This window comes from Theobroma umbraticum, unplaced genomic scaffold (assembly GCF_002168275.2).
Source record: "Theobroma umbraticum cultivar Fairchild unplaced genomic scaffold, ASM216827v3 scaffold_204.0, whole genome shotgun sequence".
In the NCBI taxonomy this organism is placed as follows: Eukaryota; Viridiplantae; Streptophyta; class Magnoliopsida; order Malvales; family Malvaceae; genus Theobroma; species Theobroma umbraticum.
The window spans coordinates 995,649-1,018,021 of NW_018397267.1; the positions used below are offsets into that span (position 1 = coordinate 995,649).

At 39.1% G+C, this 22,373-nt stretch overlaps 5 protein-coding genes across 7 annotated transcripts; 1 reads left to right on the plus strand and 4 right to left on the minus strand.

Annotated features, from left to right (window-relative positions):
• Positions 1 to 324: 324 nt before the first annotated feature.
• On the minus strand, positions 325 to 2,866 carry CLS (cardiolipin synthase). Its single transcript, XM_021438251.1, has 8 exons — positions 2,233 to 2,866; positions 2,077 to 2,143; positions 1,897 to 1,971; positions 1,757 to 1,808; positions 1,327 to 1,412; positions 1,132 to 1,206; positions 835 to 929; positions 325 to 742 (listed from the first exon to the last, which is right to left on the minus strand). Exons 1-8 carry the CDS (start codon positions 2,709 to 2,711, stop codon positions 649 to 651), a joined length of 1,023 nt encoding a protein of 340 aa, XP_021293926.1. The 5' UTR covers positions 2,712 to 2,866; the 3' UTR covers positions 325 to 648.
• A 350-nt stretch (positions 2,867 to 3,216) lies between these two features.
• LOC110423848 (putative serine/threonine-protein kinase PBL23) lies at positions 3,217 to 5,666 on the plus strand. The gene is made up of 5 exons (XM_021438250.2): positions 3,217 to 3,538; positions 3,719 to 3,897; positions 3,990 to 4,179; positions 4,330 to 4,721; positions 4,944 to 5,666. The coding sequence occupies exons 1-5, from the start codon at positions 3,400 to 3,402 to the stop codon at positions 5,220 to 5,222; spliced, it is 1,179 nt and encodes a 392-aa protein (XP_021293925.1). The 5' UTR covers positions 3,217 to 3,399; the 3' UTR covers positions 5,223 to 5,666.
• A 237-nt stretch (positions 5,667 to 5,903) lies between these two features.
• On the minus strand, positions 5,904 to 6,989 carry LOC110423851 (uncharacterized). The gene has a single exon (XM_021438252.2). The coding sequence runs from the start codon at positions 6,851 to 6,853 to the stop codon at positions 6,365 to 6,367; it is 489 nt and encodes a 162-aa protein (XP_021293927.1). The 5' UTR covers positions 6,854 to 6,989; the 3' UTR covers positions 5,904 to 6,364.
• Positions 6,990 to 8,222: 1,233 nt separating this feature from the next.
• On the minus strand, positions 8,223 to 15,813 carry LOC110423846 (phospholipase A I-like protein). Of its 3 annotated transcripts, none has more exons than XM_021438246.2 (18): positions 15,021 to 15,813; positions 14,542 to 14,689; positions 14,280 to 14,358; positions 14,038 to 14,191; positions 13,731 to 13,943; positions 13,387 to 13,632; positions 13,152 to 13,314; positions 12,817 to 13,077; positions 12,606 to 12,727; positions 12,066 to 12,227; positions 11,720 to 11,912; positions 11,491 to 11,627; positions 11,044 to 11,182; positions 10,647 to 10,853; positions 10,078 to 10,552; positions 9,774 to 9,990; positions 9,578 to 9,667; positions 8,223 to 8,938 (listed from the first exon to the last, which is right to left on the minus strand). In XM_021438246.2, the coding sequence occupies exons 1-18, from the start codon at positions 15,543 to 15,545 to the stop codon at positions 8,489 to 8,491; spliced, it is 3,981 nt and encodes a 1,326-aa protein (XP_021293921.1). In that variant the 5' UTR covers positions 15,546 to 15,813; the 3' UTR covers positions 8,223 to 8,488. The 3 variants fall into 3 exon arrangements, with proteins under 3 accessions (XP_021293921.1, XP_021293923.1, XP_021293922.1); XM_021438247.2 differs by having other exon boundaries at positions 8,798 to 8,938; positions 9,745 to 9,990; XM_021438248.2 differs by lacking the exons at positions 14,542 to 14,689; positions 15,021 to 15,813 and having other exon boundaries at positions 14,038 to 14,201.
• Positions 15,814 to 16,449: 636 nt separating this feature from the next.
• LOC110424457 (adenosine/AMP deaminase family protein) lies at positions 16,450 to 19,378 on the minus strand. Its single transcript, XM_021439021.2, has 11 exons — positions 19,192 to 19,378; positions 19,016 to 19,086; positions 18,610 to 18,701; positions 18,463 to 18,522; positions 18,155 to 18,358; positions 17,992 to 18,068; positions 17,755 to 17,824; positions 17,539 to 17,652; positions 17,134 to 17,200; positions 16,884 to 16,988; positions 16,450 to 16,799 (listed from the first exon to the last, which is right to left on the minus strand). The coding sequence occupies exons 1-11, from the start codon at positions 19,281 to 19,283 to the stop codon at positions 16,675 to 16,677; spliced, it is 1,077 nt and encodes a 358-aa protein (XP_021294696.1). The 5' UTR covers positions 19,284 to 19,378; the 3' UTR covers positions 16,450 to 16,674.
• Positions 19,379 to 22,373: the final 2,995 nt, after the last annotated feature.

Below are 22,373 nucleotides of genomic sequence, written 5' to 3' on the forward strand. Positions count from 1 at the left end.
AATACCAAAACTTCAAGGATTACCAACCCTGCTCCATTTACAAGGCTTGATAAATGATTCGGACGGTGCATACTTTTGTCTAGTGTGGTCTGATCGTCATTCTTGTGATGCTCATCCTTCAAACTGTTGCATTCAAGTTCATAGCACAAGATCCCATGCTGTCCTAACCTGGGACCATCGAAAATACTTGGTTGCAGGAGGCCAGCAATAGAAGCTTTTTCATGGTCAAACAAAAACTGAAGGATCAGTTTGAGTCACCCCTACTTATAAGTGTAGCTCAAGTGAAAAGAAAATGAACACAAGATGGATTGTGTGACTGAGAAATGGCAGAAATCAATACAATTTTCTTAAAGAGGTTAAACATCTAGAACAAAATTTTTTACATGATATAATTTGAAATTACTCTATGCTAAAAACCATTCTTTGCCAATGCCGTATTCATTGAGAGTTAATTGTTTCTGTCACTTCTATTACAAGATGGTGCAGGCCATGCGCAAGAAAGCAATGAGCTCCTTTTGACTCTACATCCAGTTTGTACTCTTACGAACCATTCCTTTCTTCCCTCCTAGAGCTATAAACGCTCACTCATCCGGTGCCAGAACACAGGGAACTCATCAAATTGTCTCAGAGTTGCACTGAAAACTCAAACTAAGACTTTCTTGTGATCAACCCGGGTCTCTTTCTCATGTATTGTGCTCCATATGCGACAGTAGAACCCACCGTTGTTGCAGCCACTAGCCAACTGTTGAAATGTCATGGAAAAATAAGTTTTTGTGACTTATATAATCTATGTAAGTGAGTTTGATTTAATGAGCAATGCACCAGCTAGTTTACCTTAAGTACGTTATACAAGATTGAGTTTCTGGTGTTCCAAACTCTGGTTGAAGGAGCGCTGAAGCAACTAAAATCAGCTGGAAAACTGTGTTAACCTGCAAAAATTTGAAGTCTTTTCAGATAGGGACGCATTAACCATTTTCACAATTCTCTAGATGGCTTCTTTCTATATGTTGCTACAGTTTTCCACACCTTGGTCTCACTATCTATTTGTAGTGGTTAAAATGTTAAAGAAATACAGGCTCCATTGCTAACCCTCTACTCCACCCAATCAGAAAAACAAAGTGTGAGGCTTACCTTGCTTATAAAGAGAGGCTCAACCTTCTGCGGACTAGTCCCATCAAGATTGAAGAAATCTAGCCAACTTTTCCACTGAATCAAACCAGCACAATACTAAAATAAATGACTGCCAAAGTTTGCCAAGCGGTAAAGCAATTTGTACAAAAAAAAAAAAAATAATGTGCCAATAAAGTTCGAGTAAAGCAACCTCACCTGCCAACCCAAGCTACTAGCTCTTTGGTACACAGCACCACTAACAAGGGCAAAATCTCGCAAGACAACTAGTCCGACTAGTCCAGCTTTACAGCACAGAAGACTATTAATAAGATAGGCATCATCAAACATTTACGGATAATATAGTACCTCCTATGCATATAAAAATCAAATACCGTACACAGATGACTACTACAACTGCTGTAATTCCCTGTATTAAGGGTTGTTGAAACAGAAATCAAGACAAAGGATTCTGAGGCAATTGACTATGATCATCCAGTATGATAATTCCAAATTTCCATTTGTTTGTGGATGCAAGGAAAGCGAGATAATATTCACATTCAAATGCAGATAATTGTTATTAGATTATACCAACTAACTCTAATAACCAGAGAATTGCAGAAGATCCGAACATATGCAGACTACTTACAGTGCAAAAGCTGGTTATGTACCATTGACAAAGCAACACATCCGATAAGAACCTATACCAAGAAGACCAGAAACTTGTCAACTGAAACTCAGAAAGAGTCAGGAAAATCTACAAAGAGTAAGTGGCATTTAGTCAGGTACCTTGTCAGCAAGAGGATCAAGATAAGAACCCACCACCGAATTAATCCTCATCTTTCTAGCCATGTATCCATCCAACTAGAAGAACAAGCAGAAATGATGGAAATGAACTAACTTCTCATGATTTATACAAAATTTTTCCTATTTTTTTCGATAATATGAAAAATGTCATGGAATCCGTACCCAATCAGTTGTACCAGAGACAGCCAATCCCACAAATGCAAAACCATACATTTCATTTACAATCATCCTGCATTAACTCATTAACTTAATTAATCACAGCAAAAATCAAATTAATTTAAGAATAAACCAAAATTGGTATTAAAGATTAGAACTTACCATCCAAGCAGAGGACCAGAAACCAATCGACTCATTGAAATTAAATTCGGCAAATTGACAAAACTCTCTACTACAGCTTCCGTCTCCTTATCCCCTTCCCGGTCGGTTTCCACCCGATTTGAGAATCTGGGGTCAGATAGAACAGACCCCAACCGTATCTTGACCGGAAACTTAGCGCCGCCTCTAACCAAATCAAGATTTAAAGCTTGGACTTTTCTGAAAACAGCGACGTTCCCCCAAAGTGGAGTGGCGGATTGAGAGAGTTTCCAGGGAGGAGAAGAGAGGAAGAGAGGGCCGTTGAAAGGAGCGATCCATTTGGAAAGAGATGGAGAAGAAGGCGAGACTCGGCTGTGGAAGAGAGGAGAGGACAGAGGTGGAATTATACAAGTCGTAGCATTTGTCGATGCCGCCGTCAAAAAAGTTCTGGTTTTTTCGGGGCTTTTCGTGATTAAAGATTGCAGAGATCTGTAAATCCCCATTGATGAAGCATTGCTTTGAACAGAAAGACCAAGACAAGAGAGACAGATACTGTGCCTTCGGAACGCTTTGTTGCGTTTTGATTTTCCTAGGTTTTGCAAGGGTTTAGGGAGATGATGATGCTGATGACGATGCCATTTTTGCCACGTGTCAGCTTTCCCTAATCTGCAACCATGCAAAGAATTCCAATATTTTTTTTAATTATTTTCTAAAATTTTAATAAAAAATATATTTAACTAAAAAAGGAAAAATCAATTAGATATGCATGGTTGAGAACAGTGGGCATGTGTCTTAGTTAGTCATCATCTTCCTCATTTACTGCATCCTCCCCCATGGCATTGAATAGGCCAATTATGGAATAGAAGTTGTTGGGAAATTTGTTAAATGGAATTAAAGTATATACGCGTCTGTTCTGTTCTACCAAACTTGTCAAACAATTTAACTCAGTTTTGGGTGTTTGATCTCTATCCATGATGATCCATAAGGTAGATGGAAAACAGCTAAATTTAGCGAAGTGAAACTGATATACAGGCCATGGTGATAAATGGGTGATTAATGGAAGCAGGCCCCTAGCCTTGCTAATATATGAGCAAGATTTCTGTTTCTGCTTATGTTTGTAATCTGGATCAAAGATATATGAAACAGAGTCTCTGCATTGGGAGGAGCCTTGGAGAGTTGTGAGAAAGGAGAATGAGTTGCCTCTTTTGTTGTGGGGTGGAGGTGCAGCGGCGTACTGGTTCGTTCAAGGAGAGCAGCCATGGCGTTGGAGGCAATAACAAGAATGGGAAATCGTTCAAGTCCTTCATGAACAATCTAACAGGCAAAACAGGTATGAATCAGAACATGTTCATTGTCAAATTTCATTGTGCTTTTTAATTCTTCACTTGATTCCTGATTGACAAGCTTCCAGAACCAAGCAAAAGGGTATCTTGATTGCATTTTTGGTACCTTGTTTCGAATGAGTGTCTTTCTGGAGATCTTGCTTTAGCCATGTTGATCAAATGTGCAGGTAGCAGCAAGCAGAAGATAGCTGAAGAAATCCAGAAAGTCGGAAAAGCTAAAGTTTCAGCTCGTATTTTCACATTCCGAGAACTTGTGATTGCTACTGACAACTTCAATCCTGATTGTCTGATAGGTGAAGGTGGATTTGGCAGGGTCTACAAAGGATACGTAGAGAGCATCAATAAAGTATCTCTCTTTTTCTTTGAATTGTTTTCGATGCATGCACTAACATGGCACGCTTAACTATATGCTTGGTTTTTCTTTTAACTCCATTTTAGATTGTAGCCGTGAAGCAACTCGATAGGAATGGAATGCAAGGGAGTAGAGAATTCTTCTCAGAGGTTCTGATGCTAAGTCTGGTTCATCATCCGAACCTTGTGAATCTGATTGGCTATTGTGCAGATGGGGATCAGAAAATTTTAGTTTATGAATACCTGCCAAACGGATCTTTGGAGAAACATCTTCTTGGTATGCTAATGGATACTTTTTCACTTATTTAATACTCATATAATCCTAATTCATTCTCCCAACTGATTGTATGAGCCGAGAGAGCTTGCTAGTGGAATACTGATTAAGAACTGAACATCTTGATTCTGATTATGTTATCTGTTAAATCAGAGTTATCTCCAGGTAAGGAGCCACTGGATTGGAATACTAGGATGAAAATAGCTGAAGGGGCAGCCAAAGGACTGGAATACCTGCATGACTTCGCCGAGCCGCCAATAATTTACCGTGACTTCAAAGCATCAAATATATTATTAGATGCCGACTTCAATCCCAAACTCTCTGATTTTGGACTTGCAAAGCTAGGTCCGACCGGAGGGAAGGACCATGTATCAACAAGGGTTATGGGAACCTATGGCTATTGTGCCCCGGAGTATGCAATGACAGGGCAGCTGACAACAAAATCTGATGTCTACTCGTTTGGTGTAGTCTTCCTGGAGCTAATCTCGGGAAGGAGAGCTATCGATATTGAAAGACCAAGTGAGGAACAGAACCTGGTCGCTTGGGTATGTTCAAGAACTTAATAATCACTCAGCAAAGAACAAATTCAATATTGACCGAAGGACAATACAAGTTCTCAGAATTATGATTCAATCTGGCAAATCCTCACCCCATGACCGAGACAATTACATGTGACCGTTGCATGCTTCTAGGTTTTTAAGGTTTTGAATTGAAGTTCATGATTCATCAATCTAAATTTCTTATCCATTCTCATTTCCATCTTGCAGGCAGAGCCATTATTTAAGGACAGGCAGAAGTTTACGTTGATGGCAGATCCCTTGCTTGGAGGGAAGTACACTGTAAAGAGTCTTTATCAAGCTCTTGCAGTCGCAGCCATGTGTCTTCAGGAGGAAGCTGATACCCGACCATTGATTGGTGATGTTGTAACTGCCCTTGAGTTTCTGGCCCGGCCAAAGGACACTAACAAAATTGCTGCGGAACCCGAAACAAACAGTAGCTTGCATGCTAGCTCCGTGAAAGAAAGGAAGTTCCAAAAGAGACCGTGACTTGTAGCCTAGCTGGGGTGAGCACAGTTGAAGCTTGGTAAAAATTGCAGAACTGAGCCAGCTTAAGTTGTTCGTACCATACTAGCGTGTTGTTGTGTAGATAATTGTGTATCTGTTGGCTTTTTGATTAATGGTGTTATCGTTTGAGTAGCAATCGTAGCCATTTCTAATGTGATTCTGGAAGCCACTTGGTGGTAAGTTTATGTTCGGTTGACTCCAGGAGAGAACCTGTTGTCAATAAATTTATGAATTTTGTTGAGGAATGCCTTTACCACGATAGGAGAATCAAGACATCATTGTTATCAATTCCGATATTTTTGGGAGAAAAACAATGATTTCCTTCCACTTTCTAGCAGGAAAAAGAAGAAGAAACAAAAAAGAAGGAACGTCAGGGCCCATTGTGGAACCTTAATGAAGGTTTCAGCTCCAGTGCCAAATTTACCATCACGTTTAAGGTTTCCCCATATGCAAAAGATGCTTAAAAGTTACAAAACTCTTTGACCTGAATCTCGTTTCTTAAATCAGAGCCCTCTTGACTGTTTTAGCTCCTGTTAAGACAGGGATTTTAATGGTGAACCTGTTTGTCAAGAACATTCAACGCAAATGACAGTAAACGACATGAAAGGCGCATATAACTTGTTTTGATAAACCACAAAACATAAAAACATAAGACAGGTGATCTTTCAAATGCCAAAAAATGGCTAGGAATTCATTGCAGCAAGTCACAGCAAGATCAAGTAGAACTAAGACAGCGTTTCGTTTGAGATAGCATATACAATTCATAGATTGTGCACCAGAGATAACCAAACCTTACAGAGGAGAACCTCGAAGGTTCTATCATCTATGTCACAGTTCAGTAGGAATGTGTCGATGAAGAGAGCTTTAATAAAAGCAGTAAGAAACACAAACCAAAAGTTTGAATCCTTAAAAGCAAAAGATAAAATTCAGAAACTCCTCACTGGATTCTGATGCTCAGCTCTGACCCAAATTATAAAGTGGCTCACAAGTTCAGAGAAAAAACAGACTATTAACAATATTTGATGAAGCTCTAAGCTTTTGAAAAGTGGCAAAGCACTATTTGTTCCTTCAAGTCCAACTGAGAAATGGCCAGAACTCGAAGGCTGGCATCAAAACAAGATGGACTAAAAGTGAAAGTTGTTCACATCACTTTTAAGGATCCTGTAATTGAAACCAGGAATCCTCTTTAGCTGATTCTTATCTGTAACTTCCTTGGCAGAACACATGCTTGGTAGGAATCCGCTGCCCCCTCTTCTCTTCTTCCTTTTCCAGCCAGTAATCGATAACCAGAGACTCTGCCTTGAATGACCAGTTCTGCAATCCATCTGGACCATCTCCACTACTTGTCCATGAGGTTTCCAACAGCTCCCTCGTCCCTCTAACTCAAACTTGGTAAAGTACTCGATCTCCTTCTTGAGAAGTGATCCCACAGTTCCCCTCGTGCCTATTGCAACAGGAGTTGCTGCAGCCATTTTCTCAGGGAAAAACTTGGTGTTTGTGAAGCTGGCTTTATACTGCATTTTTTTAAGTGGTTCTGGAGGCTTGTGGCTGAAGAAAGTGATGGCCCTGGTTCCTTGCCTATGTTGGGAAGATTGCTTTTGCTTATGGGGCATCCCTCTGACCTAAATAAAGCTATTAATCCCACTTTATTAAAGTGGACAGCATGAGTTTCTGCATAATTGGAGCCTCGGATAGGGATACATACCATCATCATATCCTTTCTTGTGTTTGCAATGAAAGCATGCATGTTTTCCGGATTGTTTTCTGTTTACCCCTTTGACCTTCTAAACCATAGAAATTGGCTGCCCCCTTTTGCACATTCCTTAAGCTGTAAAACTGTAATCTTTATGATTGGTTTAGAACCATGATCTGAAAAACAAAAAAAGAAGAAGGAAATTTCAACTGTGCTTGGTTTCCTTTCTATCTTTATTAGGTTAAACTTCTTTTCTTCTCATGTCTTGGATAGAGAAAGGGCAAAAGGAAGGCTTCTTTCACTTGAGTGCTTTTTTGTTTTGGGTTATTAGGTATGGGGTCCTAGTGCCCGTTGATTTCTCCCCTGCTTTTGCTTTTTGTGGAATGTCTCATCTCTTTTTCTTTGTTTTTTGTTTTCTTGCAATAGTTTGAATCAAAAACAACTTTTAAACGCAGTGTGCGGGTTCCATTGATTAAACTCACCCATGCTAGTGACTGAAATCATTTCTGCATTCTAGTAAGAGAGTTTTATAATCAGGGAAGTCTTCTTTTATGTACAAATCCAACAATTTCTTGGGTCCAGCAGCGCTAAAGCTGCAGCTGCCAATAAGGGTTTTACTCCTGGTGGGTGTTTCCAATGGGAGTTGTATGTATGTAATTCACCATCTAGATTCTGAAACAGGACAGGACAGCAGACCATTCAGGTAGACATCTCCTGTTTTCAATTTAAATTAAATTAGTGAAAAAAGTGGTGCTGTGTCTGATCTGGATGCGTAACAATAATATGACAGTGTATCCACTGTCACCAATCCTGAAAGTTGTGCCAGGAAAAAGCATTTGAGCAGCTAATCAAAGATTTTAGACCACGTTAAAATGGAATCAATCTGTTGAGTTCAAATATTGATCCGACCGGACAGCGATGCAGGTCTCTAGCTATAAACCTTTACGGTTGGGCCAATCCTGGTGACTGGCTGGGTCTCAGAAAAGCAATTTTATCAAGAGATGCTCCGACTTCCTCATGATGTAAAATCTATTTTCCGAAAAATGGGTTTGAGATGTATGATCGTATCATGTTGCAGCTATGAAAAATGAATGAGATGCTGGGAAAAATACATGCTGAGTTTGCACCATCTTCCGGTGTCTCTTTCCACCAATATTGACTCATATTCAGAACTCCAGATAACTCGGTGAAAAAGTTCGATTACTTCGATTATAACCAAGTTTCAGTTCGATTCAGAGGATCTTTTTATCAAATTAATCGAGTTAATTCAACAGGAAACAAGAACAAAATCAACTAAAAATATAAGTTTCTATATCTTTCCATTAAAGAAATGTAAAAAAATCTACACTCTTGTTCATGTAATGAATGATTGACAACAAATGTTTTCTTGTAAGCCTCAAAATTGAATTAGTGCCTCTTGTTTTTTTTTCTTGGTTTTTGGTAATTATTCCATGCACTTCATATATTCTTATTTCCCTCCTTTCTCTCTCTCTCTTTGTTTTTTTTTTTTTTTCCTTTTTTGAATTTTGATGTTGTATGAGATTTATTTGACAAGCTATTTTACATTGGGAAGGTGACAGGAAAACCTCAGCTTCCGATGGGAGGCAAGAGCTTTTTTGAGGGCAATATCCACTCTCGTGCCTTCACAAAACACCGAGTCATACAGCTGACAGACAAACCTTGATAGTTCCTCTTCTTCTTCATCCCAGAAACCTGTAGAATGGTTGCCATTCTTCTCCAAGTCACTATCTTCCCAGTCACTCACCGGACTGATAGGTTCAGCCTCTTCTTCCTCTTCTGCATCTTCCTCACCAATCTCGAACCTACCATTTTCCAGAACGTTATACTCTCCCGATCCATTAACTGCTGTCATTGACACTTCTTGGGGCTCAGCTGAAGGGCATATGACAGCTTTGGCCCCAGAATCTAGGAAGGCCTTGGTTAAATTTGCGGTTGGACCGTAAGTTCCCGTGCAGATTATGATCCTGTCCCTCCAAGCACCAACCTAGCATTATTTGAGACAAAGTATCAACCACAAAGTACTAAAAGCAAATTTTGTTCAGGATAACTCAAGTTAGTTCATGATCCACAGAGAACACGAATCAAATAACATAAAACATAAACAAAAGACTTCTGGCGCCACTGAAAGGGAGTGGGATCATTGAATATGCTGACACAATGGTCCTAAGTTGACATGCCATCATCAAGAATAAATGTCATTTGACTGAAAATGCAGGCTTATAGCAAATAAAATCCTCACGTCTTAGAAACCTATTACTATTCATTCAATGATTAGAAGCAACGGTCACAAGTTAATCTTATGTCTGTCAAGGTCATCTCTATCTATTGAAGTTTAAGCAATTTTTTTTTTTTCATCTCAAGTTTAAGCAAGTTTAAGCAATTGAACCAAGAAAAATTTCACTAATTCTGCAAATGCAATATTGCCTTAACAAGACCAGCAGCATACAGGACAACGGACATTAATAGACATAAAGTAGAGAATGGAGGTTAAACATCACAGATTTCGTGACGTAAATCTTCACCAGAGTGAAACAAGGGATATACAAATCACCGATTGAACATCATCAGGTATCATGTGCTTTGATGGCTAAATCAGATAATCAAATGAGAGCCATGTACATACCATCCAACGAACATCATCAGGTGTTAAGTGCAAAGAAGGGACTGTACGACGAAACATGTATGCTCCAATTTCTTGATCATCTTCCATGACCTTTAAGAGATGTCATAACAATTACAACAGAACCTCATTAGTTTTGATAATATCACACTAATGACAAACGAAATCACCTGAAAGAAAATGAGAAAACCATGCCCACTTGAGTTTGGCGTCCAATATATTTATGGATAATGTTTCCAACTTGAAAGTATGGTCTATAGCGAATCAGATCAGCAATAGTTGTTATATTGGCAAAACTTGAGGCACCCTTCCGACGCTGGCTCCGTATCACTGACAACATGCTAACCTTGACACTTTGTAGAAACTTATCAGCCAGTTCTCCAGGTTCCGCCACGACAAAAACATCATTCTGCCAACTACAGAAAAGAAGCAGCTAGCAGGTTAGTACTAGGGCATAAACGACACTTACAAGTAACGCTGCAAAATAGAGGGGCTTTTTAGACCTTAGTATTGACCCAACTGAGTCATTTTGAAGGGCCAAATGTATAATGCCCACTTGCGGTAGATTCTGTAACTTCTCATGCAGTGACCGTACAGGTAAAGAGAGCTGCCTGGGTGCAGGAGGAGACTTTGGGGGTGATGTAGCTGTCTTTCCGGATTGTAATCCATCCAAGCTTAAAGGTGGGACCATGTCAATTCGGCCAAGCCTCTGCAGGCCAACATCAGGACTGAACAGAAGAGGGCTTGAAGGGAAACTTCCAGTGATCAGAGGTGAGGTAAATGGTGTTGGAAATGTTGTTGCTGGTAATGTCTTTGAAATTCCAGATAGGCCATGCAAAAGAGACAATCTTATTCCATTTTGTGCACAAAATGACTCAAGTGCCCGAGCATGGTGCACAACTCTTCCCAAATCAGGACTATGCAAAGCTTCAACAAGTAGTACATTTCGCCTCCAACCTAATGAAGGGCTATTCTCATCTAGTACAGCCCAAGATAAAAGAATTTAAAAAGATTCAGCAGAGCTTCCAGAAAGATAGATCATATGATGATTATCGAAAAGGAGGTCTAATACCTGCACTTGATGTCTTTGCCCTGGCAAAATGTTGAGATTTCAAATTCTCTGTCCACTTCTCATCATGTGCAAATGGTAGAAGAAGTCTTTCACATGCATTCTTGAAGGATTCTGAATTGTTTTGGATGTAGTCCTCTACAGCCGCTTCCAACTTCAGCCAAACAGTTGGATCAGTCTCATCCAGCTCCATGTCACAACGTTCATCAACTGCAAGGAAAACCATATAAAACAATGAAGAATTCATAATTATTTCACTAAAGAGCTATTCCATAAGGATAAATTCCGAAATCAAATTACAAGATGGTTGGATGAAAGCTAGTTATCAAGACATCAGCCAGGATTAAAATAGACCTCCAGCCCTCATCTTTGAAAGCCATAAGGAACCAAGAATTTATACCTGGATTAAACCGAAAATATTGTATCTCAGGGAGCATAGGTAACAGTGTACTCAAAGCTTCCTCCACTCGGTCCACAGAGCATGCACTCTCAATTAGCACTTGCCCAGTATCTAGATAACGCCAACCACCTTTTCGTGCCTACAGCAGAAGAGATACTCGTGAATCCATGGATTGAACTAATGAACCTTAAAACTAATATGATCAGCAATGAAAAAATAAATTAGAAAGTTAAAATCTCTAGATTTTTAATCCTCCCTTAGTCAAGATACCGGAAACGCTTAAAAAAGCATCTCTGCAGTTTCCTGTCATTGCACATGAATATCCTCATAAAATGGTGATTTTTCACTTTAAGTGGCCATGGGAATTGAAAAAATTTTACGGAAACTTAAAGCCAGATCTCATGACAAATTGCTTAGATGACAAAAACACAAAAAAAATGCAGTTACCTTCGTAGGCACAGAGCCACACCCAATTGAAACTAAACAGTCAATTTTTGTATCAGGCCACAAAAGTTGTGCTTCTCTTATGGCAAAGATCGTTGGATTATTTGCCACTATAGCACCATCTTGCCAGCGGTATACATCTACAGAGAAGGTAGAGCAAATTTAAATATAGATGTTAAGAAGCTTAGACATTCTTAAAAAATAGTTAATTTGAGAAGCAGAAGAAAAATACCATCTGAGAAGTCATCGAGATAATAAGGGGCAGCAGAAGATGCTCTTATAGCTTGCCATATATGGTGTTTACAACTTCCAATAAAAGCACTTCGTTTGTAGCCAACTTGAGCACCTGTAGTTGGAGATCCTAAAAAGGTAATTCCTGAACTTTCTGATATTGCAAAAGGCACCTCTGGTGTTCCCACAGGGTACTGCACGTTAAGAAAAATATAAATGAATAAACAAACTTGAACAGCTAACAATATATTACCATAATGGATAAAATAGTCTAAATTTATCTGTACGAACAACATAATACGTGAACCCAATTAGAGTTCATATTATATGATAGAAAAACGAACTACCTGATAATTGCGGAATACAAAAGGCTGAGCTGGCATAACGCTCACCAAAGTCGACACCACAAAAACTTTTGGAATGTTTTTAACAGCAGACTCAATTAGCAGGTCGCCATCCTCATCAGCACACATTTCCTTCAACAACCTCTCAAACTGATCTGCACTGTGCTGCAATACCATATGTTATAGTGTCTTGTTGAAAGCAAAGGATACTTTGAAAGTAAAACAAGCAGGCCCTTTTGGATTATTAATTTTACTATACCATAATACCACTCAAAAAAAAAAAAAGTTGCAGCAGATAGGCATGTTTTATTGATTAAAGGCAATATACAGAACGAGCAACCCTTAAAGTAAATTATAGTAATCCTCCAAAATTATCCTGTAGAAATACAAAAAGTTCTCATTCTTTTAAGTTATACTTTGATATGTTATTCCTGCCTCTACATGCATACATACACAAATATTTTCAAGGAAAACATGAAAGCAACCCTAGAACTATTGTAAAAAGAAGCACAAATTCATATACATGAAAAGAGAAATTCATACTTTAGACCCATGTACAACAACTCTGAAACTCTGTGAAGAACTTTTATAAAGCTGATCCAACTTTTCTCTCCAAGTTGCAGCTTCATTATCCTTTGGCACAGGTTCAGCGAAAACAAGCTTTCCTACAAAGCCGAAATAGGAGAATAAAGAAAACAAATTGAACTACAAATAAAGTGTTGTTGAACAATGAATCTTTATGCAGCATACTCACCAAGATTTTTGTATATTTCTTCACATTGATCCAGGCTCATCAACTTAATACCAAGGGCAACAGCCAGCATGCCACCTGTTGATGTCCCACATATAAGGTCAAATAGCTCATGTATTCGCTTTCCAGTTCCCTTCTCAATTTCTTTAAGGATCTTCACAGTTGCAAGACCTTTCATGCCACCTCCATCCATCGAGAGTATGCGTAGGCCTTGTTTTGGGATCTGTCTCCCTCTAATAGCACGTCGCAAGTTTTCATTCTCTCCTACAACAAGAACATAATCAGATGATCCATGATCTAAAGATTCTCAAAAAGAGTATTAAATCCAAGAAATGTACCAAGAATTGCCAAAGCACGAGCTGCAGCTCTATTTACACATGGTTCAGGGGCAATAGTCAGGCGCATGAGAAGTTCCTTCAAGCTTTCAGAGGTGACCAGAATGCGGCGATTCTCCAGACAGAAGGCCAAATTTCCAACTGCTAATAAAGCAAGCCTTTGCACCTGATTAAATATGAAGGTTTAATTATACATAACCATTCAATATCAGAGAATCAAACAAAATCAGGAAGTTACCTCTGGGTTTTTATGGGCACACAGCATTTTCAATGATCTCAAAACATCCTTGGTTAGCATCTTCTGAGCTACACTATCAGATACAAAGGCCAATGTAACCACAACTTGCAGCACAGAAACGAGTTCTTCTGGGGCAGGAGACTTCATAACAGTTTCAATAGGTTGCATGATATCGCATTTCATCAACTGCATGGCCACAGAAACATCTCCAGCAAGAGTTGATAGAGCGGAGCAGGCTTGCTCAACCTACCACAAATCAAAACTATAAAGACAGTGCACAATAGGGAGGGGAAAGAAAAGCAAACATTCTGATGTCACTCATGAAAGTAAAGTATATAGTGTACCACATGGCGGTTCTCACTACTTATCATGCTTATGAGCTGCCGCACTGCATTCTCATCTTTACCAATAACGACACGGTTTCCCTGGTCTTGCATTATTATCTTGGCCAGTGCAGAGGCTAGCAAAGGGTGATGACAAGAGGAAAAACGGAATATGAGAGAGAAAAAGGCACTCAGCTTGTGTCTAGATGCACCAAAATAAGAACTATTCTCCATCTGTGACACAAAAAGAGAAACAGTTTTATATATAGATTTATACATCCTCATGTAAAAGCATGAGAATACAAACAGCTAATTTGTTGACGTGTACCTCTATTTGCACAGTCACTGATCTTAGATTTTCATCAGCCACAATCCTGATATTTGCAAGGGACAAGTGGCGAAGCTTGCGTAAAGGCAAGATCTCAGGAAGGAATTCAAGTGGATTACCAAATAACCTAAGAATTTGTAACTCCGCCATAGCCCTGCCATCAACTGGAGAAAAAAATTAGACCAGAGAAAAGTATATACTCACAAGCTTATAGAAACAAGTTGTTTTGTCAATAATGTGACCTGAAGTCAAGAAGAGGCCGAACAAGTTTGTTATGCTCTAATGATAATTCCACCAGCCCCACACACTGTCTCAGTTCCACTGCTCATAAATTACCAACAAAAATATGGTAAACAGACATGTGAGAAGAAACATCAATGGCTTAGACCTTCAAAAATCATGATAACATATTTTTTTCCGTCCTAGTATGGCAAGTTAGGAACTCGATATGGTAATACAAGTCTCAGGAACACAATTTAGTTGTAAAAACAAGATCATGCTTACCAGGAACTGAAACAAGCATGTTGTAGTCAACCCTGAGTACTTTTAAGGTTTTTAGTTCACCAAGCTCAGGTGGTAACACTGATAGCTTGTTGTAATCAAGGTATAGTTTCTCAAGAATTGGCAAACGAGTTAGCTCAACCGGCAGTGTCTGCATCAAAAAGTAAGCAACCAATGAGTTCCAAACTACTAAAGGAGAGGAAAAGAAACATGCCTAGGTTAGTTCATCGAGCTCATCCCAAAACTTTTAAAATTTTTAAGCAATTACCATTTCTCTTACCAATTTGTTCTGCTGACAAAGAAAAAGCCTCTAAAAAGAATCAATTTACTAGTTACTAGTTAAAATTACGCTAGGCAGAGCCTTATACTCTCTTGCAGTACATCATCCCACATTTCTCAAAATAATCATTTCACCAAAAAACAAAGAAAAAAAAAACAAGAAAAGCAAGAACAAGAAAAAAAAAGAAAAAGCAAGAATTTACCACTAAACCACAACCGCAAAGGCTAAGCAAAGTGACACTTCTCCAATGGTCACCACATGCAACCGGACTTCCATCACCAGATGGAACCAAATTTGACCGTAACAATCGAACCAGAACTCCGACTCCATCACTCTGCTGACCTGACCCGGCCGCCTTAACCATCGTAACCGCCCGTAACGGCTCCCTCCTCTTCTCCACCTTCATCTCCAGCCCCACTACATTTCCTTCCGTCTGCCTCAATTCAATCGCCACCGCGTCTTGCGGGACCGGAAGCGCCACCATCAATTGAGATTGCAGCCTCAACGCCACCTGGTCCTCGTCATCCCCCGCTATCCAATCCAGATCGATCCTAAACCCTACCTCCTGCTGATCCTGCGGCGGCAACGACGCCGACGAGGACGAAGCGGAACTTATCGATGATGCCGATGACGTGCGGTCGAGATCTTCCCCCGATTCTTCGTTCCCGTAGTTTAGAGACAATCGGAAGATCTCCGAAGGCCGTTTCCAGCCTAGTCCCCAAGACATTGTGATCGAACGATCCAAATGTGCTGAAGAAGAGGATTATCCCGATCAGACGGTATATACGATGTTTCACATTTGAAATGTATTCACGGCAAGAAAATCGAATTGAAAAGTAGTCATGATGATACAAATGAGGTTCCTTTCTTAAGAGTTACGGCTTAAAGAGAGAGAGAGGGAGAGAGAGTAATGGGAAACTGATCGACAACTGAAGGTGCAATGATCTCTCTGAAATCCACGAACTTCGTTTCCGACACAGTTTCTATTGTCGGAGTCGTTTGGTTATCGTTTTTATAGTTGAGCCAGATCCCTGCGACGGCGTCGTTTGCTTGATGGTTGAACGACATAGTTTCGCTCCTTGGTGCATTAAATTTTTACGAAAGCGACGTCGTGTCTCTCAAGCCAGTCTCAATAATATGAATTCTGTTTTTCATGTGTTCTGTAATCTATAGCTTTATAGTGCGAGTGACAAATGGTGATCGTTTAACAGAAAAAATACATATATGACGTGATGTTTAATTACTTAAGGCTGGTGGCCCAAATTCTAACTAATATAGGGACCATTAATTAGTTCTAATTCCAAATAATTGGACCGATATTGGGTTTGGTTTAGTTTTGATTTTAGTCTATTACTTAATTTCATTTTTTCAATTGTGATAAAACCGATCAAACTGATAAATATAAATCGATATCGATTATTTTGATTTTAAGACGTTCACCCTATACGGTTAGGGTTCTTTTGCTCAAGTTTAAGGGTCTGGGCATGCACTTCTCATTGTAGCCGAAGCCCATATGCCCTTTCCCAGTGGCATGGCAACAGCTTAGTAAGGGCCAGACAGAAGAGGCCAAGACTTAAGCCTGACAATGGCCTGAAAATGGCTCATCTACACCTGCTTAGAAAATCTCAAGATCATCAAATGCACCATCCAGATGGGGAGGGTTGAGAATACATTTAACCAAGCTCAGAAATCTGATCAGTTCAAAGTTGCAACAACAATGGCTTTGTCTCAACAGAGGAATTCAGATGAATTGTAGCCCAGCTGGTCTCAAATTGACCTAAATAGGATCAACAATGTTGCTACTGGCCTATCAAGTATTAGTAGGAAGTACAACATGCTTATGAAACTGCTACAACTCATAAATGTAGCTTCTCTGTGGCTACTTCGAAAATTGCTCTCAATTCTTCCTTTACTCCATCATCAGCAAATATAAAATCAATAGCAGTTTCAGCAAGCTGAAACATTTCTGTCTTTCTGAGACCTAGGAAAAAAAAAGAATACATCATCAATGAGTTTGAACTATTTGATCTATACCCTTTGCGTGTGCTAGTTATGTTTCACTTACCAAATGCAGAAGAAGCAAGACGGTACTCCCCAGAAAGACTGGTCGAAAAAACCCCAGAATCATCTGTGCATAGAACCAATGGATGTTTTGCCTTGTATAGATCAGCTGCATCACCATGTCACAAGAACACACGTTTTAAGAGTCAGTATATAGCCAAAGGAGAAATATGCTACAGTCCTTGGAGAGTAGCTGATTAAATACTTGCAAAATTAAATTCTCAGAGTTGAAAATAGAAGCAGAAAAGCCTGACCAAAATGATGATTATCTATTGAAGAAATTGTTTCTGTCCTGATATTGGATGTCAAACAAATCTCAACCTGCAAAAACAATAAAGAAAATCTTTAGCTTGCTAAATGTTTTAAGGCCTATAATATTCAGGCCTGCAATGCAAACTCTAAAACTTCTAAAAGCCTCTTTAAATTGAAAATCTGTCAATAAATGTAGAAGCACAGGCATCCTCCAACCTTGATGAGAGGTACAGATCATAGAAAACTGAACTATAAAATTTCATTGATCACCAAGAAGGAAACATGATTAACAGAATTAATCTTGGCTGGATTTTGACAATCTAATAAATTACACTCAAAGCAATCTATCAAGTAAATGGCTTGGAAAATAGGATATCAACCCACATACTAACTGATAAGTATCTTACTGGGATTTTCAATGATTTCAATTTCCTCCAGTTTTCCTTCTCAAAGCAACAAGCATGACCAATCCTATGTGGAAGAAAGTCTAGCATTGCTGTGATCTCCTCCTGGTTAGGTACCTACAAGCACTAAGATATGAAAATAAACTAGTCAGTTTATTTCAATTATTATAAAGCACACTAGTAGCATCAAACTTGTGAGGAGCAGAAACAAAACCGCACCTCTCCACAGTGAAGAGTTATACAGAGACCCTGCTCCCTAGCATACTTTAATGCTGGCAAGAATGTAGTCCTACATCAGATGCAAAGAAAATTCAGAATTATGAGATCATTATAACATTTAAAGGACAAGGTCATGAAAAAACTAGTAAGAATTCCTGGCAGTGATTACTGATTATTTATCCAAAACAGAATTAAATTAAAACAAAAAAGTAGAAAGAGTTGTTGCACGATGAGTACCAACTGCCCACAATCGGGTTTCCAGAGAGATCAATGCCAACTACCCCTGAATCCCTCATTTCTAGTGCAAGCTTAACCTGAAAATTAGAAAAAGAGAAAGATATTTGATGCCTTATTTAATGAACAAATAAGAAGCTCTTCACAAACTGCATTCCTAACATACAGTTTCCATGGCAGCTTCAGTGCTCTCACGGCGGTCAATGCTGAGAAGAAACCTAACGTATAGCTTTTTTCTTGTAGTTCCATTAAATGTATTGGTCTTCAAACCAGCAGGAGCATAATCAACATCAACTGAACTGACTGCTTTTAAACCCTCCATCACAGCTTCCATATAAGAGCGTTTGCTCATTCTTATGGAATCATTTCTCTGTACAATGGTTCCATGAGTTCATTAATTCAAAACTACATGCTGTTTCATCGTATTAAACTAGCTACACCCCCCGCAAAACTAAAATATTGCAACGTAAGTACCTTAGGAGTTGTTCTAAGCTCTAGATATACAACATTCTCAGAAGCAAAATCTTCAATGACCTGTATTTTGAAAGAGCAAGAAAAACATGATGAACCGATATGGACGAATTATGGTAAAAGAAGCCTTCAAGTAGGAAGCTTCCTTACCTCTTTAGTAATTCTTGTAACAGTCGAGTGATCAGTAGTGAGAATGTGAATGAGGTCAAACAGCTTGAACACTTCATGTAAAGTACGGTCACCTGATTTGAAAAAAATTCAGGAGGTTCCTAAATATCAATCTTAAATATACAGAAGACAATATGATGAAATCTTGATTTCCTAGATGTGCAAGATTAATTAAATCAAATGAAAACTATTCCAACCCCAAACTCCACCCGGCCTTACCACCTGAGCTGTGACCAAGCAGCCAATCTCATGTTTGTTTTGGGTTCTCAAGAATGACAACTGCACAATGTGCAAATTGCACAATTGAGCAGAGGATTTTTCTTCTTTGTATTTTTTTTCAGCAATGAAATAGAGGAGTAAAACATTAAAAGAGGAGGAAGCAACGTACTTTTCATTATAACAGTCTCCACATCAGAGAAAGCAATGATACCCTTTTCACCCAAAACTCTTGCAAGTTCTCTGTTAGAAAACAACACTACTAAATTAAGCTTCATGGTTCAGATAGCAAAGATAATTCAAAGCCTTAAAATTAAAGAGACAGAAGAGAGGGATAAGTAAGCTCACAGGAGAGTAGAGTCCCTAACTGAACCGTTGAGGTGAGCGTGAAGTTCAACCTTTGGCATCGAAACACACCACTCCATATCTTGTCTGTTCATCTTTTCCAGCTTCCTTATCTTTGCTTGCTGCAGCCTTTGGGTTGGGTCTTCCAACAGGGTACGCTCGGAGCCGGGGTAGATTGAGCCTTTTGAGTTTTGAGTATATTCCAAGTTCAAACCAAATGGTCAAAGCAGATGAGGACAAAAATGAAGTGCAAGCGGACAAGGAAGCAAGTGGGCACCTGCGGCAATGGGCCCAAATAGCCAACAAATAGCGATTTATTGGGCTTCAACAAAGTTTGGCAATATTGGATCTCAGGCTTTAAGAACCCAACGTTGAGGGCTACACTCCACAGGCTCGATATTCTACAAGTTCAACGGTCTGCTTCCGCTTGCATCACAAGGCGGACGATACCTCCTCAGGGCTTGGTAAAGGATACTGGACTATCAATATTATCACTGCAAGCATCTACCAAATATGATCAATTCAAATGGCTCTATAAGTGATCCTGCTGGCGCATATATTTGTCTAGTGTGGTCTGATCGCCGTCCTTCCGCTGCCCATCCTTCAGTCTGTCCTCCAAACTATTGCCTGCATGTTCCCTGCACGGCATTCCGTGCCTTGCGATGGGTGGACCAGCGAAAAGAGGCATTATTTGAGGCAGAATCCTTTTCTATGAATGCACAAACTAGCTAGATTATATCTTTTTATTCTAATTGAATTTATGAAGCGTATGATCCTTCTAATAATTGGTTAGTATGCATGCATGTGCTCCTAATCAGGATCATGCACCTTTGGCTGGCCAGTAGGACTGGTGTCTATATCTTTATACATAGCAAGAACCCTCCCTAATTTGAGTAATTGGCCAGTAGGATTCTGTAACCACTCACCAGCATACCATTCTCTTCACTCCATGGCTGGTCTATGTTAAATGGCTGAAGATTTTTGTTTTGCAGGTCTTGGGGTTTTACCTGGAGTTGCATCTTCCACAGCTGTTCTGTGTGTATAATAACAAGTACCATAGTCCTTTGTTTTCTGTTTTCTGTTTTGGAAGAAATGGGCCCAATGCAATGAGTTTATAAATTGAGATCCTTCGCTGTCAATGGCTTTTGGGGGAAAACGGATCTTGAGCTTTGAAAGCTTAACATGAATCACTGCCATATTTCGCACGACCCCAAGTTCATAGTTCGACTTGTCAGAGAGATTGTTCTATAATGAGTAATTTGGTAAGCAAAACGTGTGATACCCTTCAACAAGTTGATCTGTTCATCACCCTTCTGAACACCAATTGAAACCAAACCAATTCTAGCCACAAGTACTACGTTAGCTTGATGAGTTACTCCATTAACATACATTAATTTTTCTCCTTAATGATCCTGTTTTGCTCACCTAACCTGCCTGAGGATATGAAAGAAAGTTGCTCCCCAATGTGAGCTAGCCAGGAAGGGACAGCCTTAAAGAGGAAATGTTAAACAAATAAATGTTACCAGCACATGTTACCTGGTCCCTTGCATAGCTCATGTGAATCACGACAAAGGTATGAGAAGAATATTGCCATGCCGGCCTTCTCTCCCCAAACACGTTTATGACACTATCGTATGGTGGCAGTTGAATTTGCCCCAAAAGGAGTGGCGGACGGCCCTGATGGGCTGCTTGTCTAAACAAAATAGTCCATTCACAAAAATTCCGTGCCATCTTCCCATGGGTCCGAACAGGCCACTAATCGTTATTACTATAGGAATCGAATTGCTTACTTTTTGACTCTGCTCCAACTCCCCAATTTAGTTGCTTCACCGACTTTCTGACTCGACTTTCAATTCTACTCATAAGCATAAGACTGCAATTTTTGAGGTTTGATTAGCTTTAAGGAACTCAGATTGTTCCTGCTTACCATGGTTGTAATTGCCATTAATATATATATATATATATATATAATATCATTTTTTAAAGGCAGTGCGTATTTTAAGATTAAAATCAAAACCAACTGAAAGAACATTTCTAACTTGTAGCTTCACGAGTCAGTAAAAAAATTTCTACAACATAAGACTTATATTTTTGTGAATCTGTCAATAAAGAAGTTCGTCTTTCTTAAGATATGATTAAAAGATAAATTTGAAGTTTTATTTCTATGAAACTTACCAATAAAAGTTTAATTCAACTAACTTGAGTAAAGGATTTACCATGCATAGACTCAAATATCCAGGGACAACCAACCCCTTTGTAGTATCTTTTCGCAATCCAGTGAAAAATGAAATAAATGAAGACAGCATGCTGGAAATCTGTAAATTAAAAGAACCTTTATTGTGAAAGACCAGACACCAGAGATTTGTCTCCTACATTCATTGAATTAGTCCTTTCCCTATTTGCCAGCCAGCCAGCCAGCTTCAAATCTAGTTGGATTATATATCTTCAATTTTTTCTTCCTTTTCTTTGTTCAGAAATCCATTCTTCAACTTAAAATTTGTTGTACATGATTATAAGAACATATGATCATGAAGCAAAAACTGTTCCTTGTACATGATAACCATGAGTACGTAAATATCAAATCTAGTTATGTATTGTTTAATAGGGGAACTTGATGTTCTTGAAACAAACCTTAAGATATATTTATTCGGAAAATAAGCACACATACGTACATATATATCCAGTCCAGCGTGGCCATGAATGGCTGTCATGCAATATACACTTGCCTTGTCTTACCGGCTGGTTTGTTTGTTTATGGAGCAGTGGAACAGACCAGGTAAGACCAGATCATTAACAACGTTGGCAGTTAGTAGTTGGCTGTGAATTGACGCAGCGAATGGCATGCATTAATATGGCATTTTGGCAGTGGTGCCTTTTTCTTTTGGATTCTGCGCCATCATTTATTGGCTTCATCTACCCGTCATGGATCACCATGGGGTGCCATACAGTCTATAAAATGACTGAATTACTTTCGGATTAGGAATTCTTTTAACAACACTTTAATACTTATTTTTATGTATAAAAACAATCAACTTATTATATAATAACGAACGAAAATAATATCTGTTTTGATATCAATTGGTCTTAAAATTAATTGATAACATATAAAGTTTTTGTCCATCATTTCAATAATTGTTGTGCAGAAGTTTTGGCCCTAGCTAAAATCAGCCGTGAGCCGTGATAGC